We start from the raw sequence: 9,276 nt of genomic DNA, 5'->3' as shown, positions 1-9,276 counted from the left end.
TGAAAAAAAAATATTCTACTAGAATAACTTTTTCGTCATGTAAGGTAATAACTTAAAAGTTTATTTAAAAATAAAATTTAATTTAGTAATAATGTTGCCGCCGCAACAGTTTTATAGATTAGGTAATTAAGAAAAATCGGTCACGGGAGGAACAGCTGGTCTCACACATATTACTATTCGTATTGTTTATTTTTGTTTTAGTTATTATTGAATTTGTAGATGTATCGTGTGAGTTATATAATATGTAGATTACACCGTGTTATCGTACGCCGCCGCCGTGCGTCTGCTGGAATATATTAGCACGGCCGCCGATTATATTGTTGTTCTGTACCGTAAGCCGTAGAGTCAGGACCATTATTATTAATTATATTGAAGTATTAAACAGTTTTTTTGTATGTGATTATTACTTATTAGCAAAAAGTGCTTAAGTGTGAATTATATTTATTATTTGTGAGCCATAAGGGCTAAGTCTAATTTATTTTATTATTATATTGTTCTTTTTTACGTGTACCTAAAATCACATATATATATATTTTGCATATACATAATATATTATACTTTGCTGTGCAATACTCGCGGGTTATCAACCGTGTCACCGTGATATCCTTTTGTATTATATTTTATCGTTAATTATTATTACTAGATGTAGGACCAGCTGGCCAGTCTGAGCTCCACAAAACTGTGAGTTATTATTGTTATTTTTGTTATTATTTATTATTGAGCCAGAAGGGCTACATATTATATTTATTATTGTGCCAGAAGGGCCATACATTATTATTATATTTATTATTGTGCCAGAAGGGCCATACATTATTATTATATTTATTATTGTGCCAGAAGGGCCATACATTATTAATTATACTTTTGTTGGGCCAAAAGGGCCACACCCTAATATATTAATATTGTAATTTTATTCGTCTATAAGAGACGTACATATATATATTAATTAATATTGTTTATTCTGTTTGGTCATAAGGGCCGTGTTATTCATTATATTATATTTTATTACCATTCAAATCATTTTTGTTACCATTATTTCAACTTAGTTACCTTCTTGTGAGTTTTTAATTATTGTAAACACACCACATACAAATACACAAATACACATTTAACACAACACGCACTACATAGCTCAACAGTATTTGCCCGGCAATTCCGACCACTATTGTTTGAGCTATTACCCCATTACACACCCAGCTACTTCTCCACACTTTTAAGACCTAGGTGTTAGTGGGGCACAATATAAATTGGTGACCGGGCACGCGTATTATTACTATACGCTCCCGGCCCGTTCATTTTGGTGACCTCGACGTGATTTTTTGCTATTATTCTTGTTGTGTTTTATTATTTGTGAGTGTTAGAGTCGAACATGCACGAGTTTGTTTTAATTATTTTGTTTAGCTATCGGATCTACGTTACATCAGTTGCAATCGAATTTTATTATTATTATCAATTATACTTGTAATTTCTATAATAATAATTTAAAAAAAAAAAAAATAATCATTTATAATGGGGTTAGATGAAATTATGCAAGCTCAGGTTAAGGAGCTTAGGAAAAAGCGTGGTATTATTAAGGCGTCGCTAACGCGTATGAAAAACTTTCTTGAGGGATTCGATCTAACAACTGACGCTATATCGCTATTGGAATTCCGTCAAGAAGAGTTGCCACGACTAAATCAAAAGTTTGACGACATACAGACACAGTTGGAATTGATTGTTGTTGATGATTGCGAAAAGGAAGAAGAGGAGCGTAATAAGTTTGAATTTGACTATTTTAGTATCCGTTCTCGAATTCAGGAAATAGTGAATGCTAGGAAGATTAACAACAGCAGTTCTCACAACTCAACTTTCAATACGTCAGTAGGCCACAGTCGTGCTCAATTGCCTATCATTACGCTACCAGTATTTGCCGGTGATATCCAAGATTGGGAATCTTTTTTCGATTGTTTTCGTGCAATGATACACGATGATGGTGGATTTACACCAGCTCAAAAATTCTACTATTTACGGTCAAGTGTTAGTGGCCAGGCGTTAGACCTTATCAAGTCGGTTCCAATGACAGATACAAATTATGAGGTGGCAATAGAACGCCTGAAACAACGGTATGATAATCGCAGTCTTGTCATTCAGTCACATATTCGATCTCTCCTGGAATCTCCATATGTAGAACAGCCGAGGGCTAAAGACCTGCAAGCTCTACATGCCCATGTAAGCACCCATGTTGCAGCTTTAAAGGCGCTTGATCAGCCAACGGAGCACTGGGATGCGTGGCTAGTAACGATAATCGTCAGTCGTTTGGATTCTGCTACTAGTCATGGCTGGCAATTAAGACAACACAACACCCAACTTCCTAAGTATTGTGACCTTGAGCAATTTTTAGCCAGTCGATGTATAGCTTTCGAGTCTTCCGAAGCAACTTCTGGACCAATAAGAGACATCAGAACTACATTGGCCGGTGAAACAGCAAAAAAGAGCAATGCCAAAAATGTATTTCCTGAGACAAGGCGATCTTTAGTGGCATCATCCAATACAGTCTCCTGTCAATACTGCACTGATGCTCATAAATTGTATCACTGCGAGAAGTTCAAGGCCGCTACTATAAACACACGTCTCTCATTTGTTCAGGAAAAACGAATGTGTTTCAACTGTTTGACTCCTGGGCATATGGCAAATGTTTGCAGATCCACTTATAGTTGTCGGACGTGCAACCGCAAACATCATTCGTTATTACATCAAGAAAGGCAGCAACAAATACCAGAGAAGGAGCAGCTTGAAAATAAGCAACCTGATATAAGTCAGCAGCTATCTACCTCCGGAGTCGTAGTATCTGCACCAGTACCAGTGAATACCACCGCAGAAAATTCACACGTATTTCTTGCTACAGCATTAGTCATGGTTCAGGACAAAAATGGTGGACATCGACAGTGCAGAGCCATCTTGGATAGTGGCTCTCAAGTCAACTTTGTTTCAAAGAGATATGCAAACTTACTGCAGCTAGCATGTAAAACGTCTTCATTGCCAATAAGTGGTATTGGAGACAATCGTTTAAAGGCAAGGTCGTGCAGCGAGTTAAAAATCGAATCCAGAACTAGTGATTTTAGTATCAAGATTTCTTGTTATGTATTGCCTAATATCGTGGGGAATCTAGCGTCCTGTCCAGAGCCTGCAGATGGATGGAAAATACCAGGTACTGTGTCTTCAAACTTGGCTGATCTAGACTTTCACCGTCCTCAAAGTGTTGACCTACTTATTGGAGGTGGCTCGTTCTTCGACATTTTGGGAACAACAAAAATACCATTGAATATAGGTTCAGTCACGCTTTATGAGAGTAACTTTGGATGGCTTGTAACGGGAGAACTGCCTAAACGTCAAACACCAACACTTTTGTCAATTGGACAGACGATAGAGGAGGATTGGAAGGTTCTCGGAATCGTTGAGGATACAAGCTATGGTCGAACATCAAGGGCGAATAAGAGAAGTCAAGAAGAGCTAGAAACAGTGCAACATTTTAAGCAATACACAATACGTGATGAGGAAGGGCGTTTTGTTGTACGACTTCCCATCAAGGAGACAATCAGTGAAATAGGCGAAACCTTACCTATGGCGATCGCACGATTCTTAAATGTAGAGAAAAGATTGCAGCATGACGAACACCTGAAGAAAGAATACATACGATTTATGAATGAATATATTAAGATGGGGCATATGGTTGAAGTACTGGAAAATTCAGTTCAAACGCAGAAACACTTCTATCTGCCGCACCATTCAGTAATAAAGGCATCAAGTTTAACGACAAAGGTTCGAGTGGTTTTCGATGCTTCCGCCAAGAGCGCATCTGGTGTCTCTCTTAACGACGTTCTGAAATGCGGTCCTACTGTTCAGCAAGATTTATTTTCTATACTTGTTCGCTTCCGTAAGCATCAATTCGTCTTAACTTCCGATATAGAGAAAATGTTTCGGCAAATCAAAATCGCAAGAGAAGACTGGGACCTACAAAGAATTGTTTGGAGATCCAGTCCTAAGGAATTACTTCGTTTATATCAACTCACTACAGTAACATACGGAATGACTCCTGCTTCATTTCTATCTACCTATTGTCTAATAGAACTCGCGAAAAGTGCCGAAAAGCAATTCCCGTGCGCTTCAAAAGTGATTGCCGAAGATTTCTATATGGATGATTTAATGACGGGAGCCGACACCGAGGATGACTGCTGTCAATTACAAAGAGAAGTAAGCACAGTGCTAGATTCAGCAAAGCTACCGTTAAGGAAATGGTGTTCCAATTCCGAGTTTGTACTGCAAAACATGTCTAAGTGTGTTAACGATCCCTTGTTCGTGTTGGATATCGGAGACGATGACACTGTCAAGTCATTGGGACTGCAGTGGAAACCAATTGCCGACCTATTTCAATTTGAAATCGTATCAAGATCCATGGAAGGTACATTGACAAAAAGAGCTATACTCTCAGACCTAAACAGAATTTTTGATCCACTCGGTTTCCTGTCACCGGTTCTAGTGAAGGGAAAAATATTTCTACAACAGCTCTGGTCCATGAAGATAGATTGGGATGCAAGGCTTCCGTTAAATATACAGGAAAGATGGGGTAAATTTTACGAAGATCTGGAGCGACTGAAATATTTATCCATTCCCAGAAAGGCTATACCTGAACGAACTGATATCATAGATGTACACGGGTTTTGTGACGCATCCGAAGAAGCGTATGCGGCCTGTATCTACATTCGTTCTCAGAGCAGCGATGGAAAATGGCATTCCAGACTTCTTTGTGCAAAAACTCGAGTGGCCCCGTTAAAAGGAAATACAATACCCCGACTTGAATTGAATGGTGCCTTGTTATTAACTGAATTGGCTCAACGGGTCGCTGATTCATGGCAAATCAATATTCATCAGTTCAAACTATGGACGGATTCAACTATAGTTTTAGGGTGGTTGAATAGCCAAAGCAGCCGGCTAAAAATCTATGTTGCCAATCGAGTAGCTCAAATTATGGATATTACAGAGGTCAGCCAGTGGAACCATATAGGCACGCAGGAAAACCCAGCAGATATCCCTTCAAGAGGTTTAAGACCACGGGAACTGTTAGCGGCAAGATTGTGGTGGAACGGACCTACCTGGTTGGAAAGTGATGAGAAGGATTGGATCTTGAATCCGATAACCCATGATGATGAGCTACCCGAAGTACGCAAAGTGAAGCTAGTGCTATTAGTGATCAAACCGTTGAATAGTATATTAGAACACTACTCTGAATGGAATTGTATGCTACGAGGAGTTGCTTGGTTAACGGTCTATTCGAAGTACATGCGTAAGAAAATCAATGGGCCTCAATCCCTAACAATATCAGATTTGGACGAAGCGAGGAAATCAATTTTAAGAATGGTCCAAGCTGAGTGTTTCAGTAAAGAGATCTCGTCACTAGAAAGGGGACTAGAAGTACCAAGAAATAGCAAGTTGCGTAGTTTGAATCCCTTCCAACGCGATGGGTTAATACTTGTTGGTGGAAGACTCGAGAATTCAGACATAGCCGATGGACAAAAACACCCTATAGTATTGCCTGCTAGTCATAAAATAACCAGGCTAATATTTGAAGCATACCATCTCGAGCTACTTCATGGAGGACCTCAGCTCATGTTATCTGAAGTTAGACGTCTTTACTGGCCACTGCTAGGTCGAGTAACCGCGAGATCAGTGGTATGGCATTGTGTCAAATGTACAAAGGCACGTCCACGTTTCAATCATCCAATTATGGCACCACTCCCAAGAGACCGAGTTCAGTGTACTAGACCTTTCACTGTCACAGGTGTAGATTTTGCTGGACCCATATATATTCGCAGTGGTTTGAGGCGTGTAGCTGCTAAGAAGGCTTGGATTGCTATATTTGTTTGCTTCTCAACGAAGGCCATACATTTGGAGTTGGCTGACGATCTTTCAAGTAAGTCTTTCATGGCGACATTTCGTTGTTTTATGGCTAGAAGAGGAAAATGTGCTAAGGTTTTTAGTGACAATGGCACAAACTTTGTTGGGGCTCAAAAGGAGTTAATTTCAATGATGAAAAAAGCCAGTGTTGATCTTGAGAAAGAAGGTATTGAGTGGCATTTCAACCCGCCTTCTGCTCCACATTTTGGTGGTATATGGGAGAGTGCCGTGAAGAGTATGAAACACCACATGAAGAGAGTTATATCTGATCACAAGCTTACGAATACAGAAATGCGAACTCTCTTGTGCCAAATCGAGGCTTGTCTCAATTCCAGACCGATGACTCCACTAAATAGTGATCCTTCTGACTTGGCAGTCCTTACTCCATCTCACTTCTTGATTGGAGGAGCTATGTTGTTACCAGATGAACCAGACATATCTAAGGAAGAGCCCAATGGTCTACGTAGATGGCAACTAGTGCAAAATTTGATGCAGACCTTTTGGAAGCGGTGGTCGAGAGAGTATCTACCACAGACTCAAATTCGTGGCAAGTGGACAAGCAAGAGCGCACAGCTAGCAAAGAACGATGTCGTTATTATCAAAGATGATTGTATGCCTCCAGCCAGATGGAAGTTAGGATTGGTTATGGAATTGCATCCTGGCTCTGATGGTGTAGTCCGGGTTGTCACCATAAGAACAGCAAACGGAACGCTCATGCGTCGGCCAGTAATCAAATTATGTCGACTACCGACTGAAAAGGACAACAGCTCAGTTGAAAACCAGGATTTTCAACGGGGGGAGAATGTTGCCGCCGCAACAGTTTTATAGATTAGGTAATTAAGAAAAATCGGTCACGGGAGGAACAGCTGGTCTCACACATATCACTATTCGTATTGTTTATTTTTGTTTTAGTTATTATTGAATTTGTAGATGTATCGTGTGAGTTATATAATATGTAGATTACACCGTGTTATCGTACGCCGCCGCCGTGCGTCTGCTGGAATATATTAGCACGGCCGCCGATTATATTGTTGTTCTGTACCGTAAGCCGTAGAGTCAGGACCATTATTATTAATTATATTGAAGTATTAAACAGTTTTTTTGTATGTGATTATTACTTATTAGCAAAAAGTGCTTAAGTGTGAATTATATTTATTATTTGTGAGCCATAAGGGCTAAGTCTAATTTATTTTATTATTATATTGTTCTTTTTTACGTGTACCTAAAATCACATATATATATATTTTGCATATACATAATATATTATACTTTGCTGTGCAATACTCGCGGGTTATCAACCGTGTCACCGTGATATCCTTTTGTATTATATTTTATCGTTAATTATTATTACTAGATGTAGGACCAGCTGGCCAGTCTGAGCTCCACAAAACTGTGAGTTATTATTGTTATTTTTGTTATTATTTATTATTGAGCCAGAAGGGCTACATATTATATTTATTATTGTGCCAGAAGGGCCATACATTATTATTATATTTATTATTGTGCCAGAAGGGCCATACATTATTATTATATTTATTATTGTGCCAGAAGGGCCATACATTATTATTATATTTATTATTGTGCCAGAAGGGCCATACATTATTAATTATACTTTTGTTGGGCCAAAAGGGCCACACCCTAATATATTAATATTGTAATTTTATTCGTCTATAAGAGACGTACATATATATATTAATTAATATTGTTTATTCTGTTTGGTCATAAGGGCCGTGTTATTCATTATATTATATTTTATTACCATTCAAATCATTTTTGTTACCATTATTTCAACTTAGTTACCTTCTTGTGAGTTTTTAATTATTGTAAACACACCACATACAAATACACAAATACACATTTAACACAACACGCACTACATAGCTCAACAGTATTTGCCCGGCAATTCCGACCACTATTGTTTGAGCTATTACCCCATTACACACCCAGCTACTTCTCCACACTTTTAAGACCTAGGTGTTAGTGGGGCACAATATAAATTGGTGACCGGGCACGCGTATTATTACTATACGCTCCCGGCCCGTTCAAATAATAAATCTTCATAAATAAGAAATTGGTTTATTTTTCCTGCAGATAAAATACGATTTAAATTTAAAAAACAATTAATGAAGAATTATTATGAAAACAAAATATGTGGGTTTAGACGTGAATGAACTGAATATGATTGATGAACTATATATTTTTTTCATTAAAACTGGAAAATATTTTGTATAGTTAATAAGCAAATATTTGTTAAAAGAATACACAATAAGTGACCACACTTGAAAGAAGGGAACGTCCAGTTGGCAGCGAACCTACTTCAAAACTATAACTCAGCTAGGGTTGGATTTTAATTTTTTTTTCTTTAATTACGTATTGATTTTAACGGTAGAGTTTAACACATTTCTTTCAGGTAAACATAATATTGACCCAGGACATTTTACCATTGGGAGAGTTTGCTAGTTTTAAAAATCGGTAGAGTTTACCATACAATCGGAATAACTTACCACCGCTCGAGATCATGTGGCCTCACATATTTTATAGATTATAATAATTATGATATCTATTGTTCAGCATAAAAACAAGTACGTTTAAAATTTGTCATGAATTCTATTTATTTAATATGATATTTTATATTTTCTTAGGTTTTTATATTTTTAAGTTTGAATGAATATTTCTTATTCGTATTTTTTACAATATTTAAGACCGTTCAACTGTACAATTTCAAAAGTGACCATATTCTATACATAGATATGAATTTTATATAACGTATGATTGTATGAATTTTATTAAATTGTGTGACAATGGAAATATATTTAGATGTATTATAGTGTATACACTCTTATAAGAAAAAAATATGGTGTTTCATTAAATTTCGTTTTTAATTATTTCATAACTATAATAAGAACAACAATATCATTTAAATGACAACTTGAAACGTTATTTTTTTCCATTAATAAGGACAAAACAATAGGTGCACAATAACTTTCGTCAAAATCACAAACAATTTACTATTAATTATTATTAAGTTTATTATTGCACTGGAAAAACAGATTTTTTTTAAAATTAAAATTCTTGAAATAAAGAAAAATTACTTCTAGAATCCGTTCGAAATAATAGACGTAAATATTTCAAAAGAAAATTAAGTTGATTTAATTCTTAGCACAAAACATTTAGTGTTAAAAACATTTTAAAGTTATATAAAACAAATCTCCCGTCAAAAACAAGCTTATTAGTTACGAAACAGGGGCACAACATACACATCCTATACCTACCTATACTATCCGTATTGATTTAAATCCAATTAGTGTTTATTTAACGTATAAAAATAAAACCATTAACAATATT

At 36.8% G+C, this 9,276-nt stretch overlaps 1 protein-coding gene across 1 annotated transcript; it reads left to right on the top strand.

Annotated features, from left to right (window-relative positions):
• The first annotated feature begins 1,509 nt into the window (after positions 1–1,509).
• Positions 1,510–6,759, top strand: LOC132944821 (uncharacterized). Its single transcript, XM_061014334.1, has one exon. The coding sequence runs from the start codon at positions 1,510–1,512 to the stop codon at positions 6,757–6,759; it is 5,250 nt and encodes a 1,749-aa protein (XP_060870317.1).
• The last annotated feature ends 2,517 nt before the right edge of the window (positions 6,760–9,276 follow it).

The sequence above is a fragment of the Metopolophium dirhodum genome, chromosome 5 (assembly GCF_019925205.1).
Source record: "Metopolophium dirhodum isolate CAU chromosome 5, ASM1992520v1, whole genome shotgun sequence".
Lineage (NCBI taxonomy): Eukaryota > Metazoa > Arthropoda > Insecta > Hemiptera > Aphididae > Metopolophium > Metopolophium dirhodum.
This window is presented reverse-complemented; position numbering and strand designations above follow the sequence as displayed.

Coding starts and splice junctions, on each gene's coding strand:
- LOC132944821 (XM_061014334.1), top strand. CDS start 1,510: ATGGGGTTAGATGAAATTATGCAAGCTCAGGTTAAGGAGCTTAGGAAA.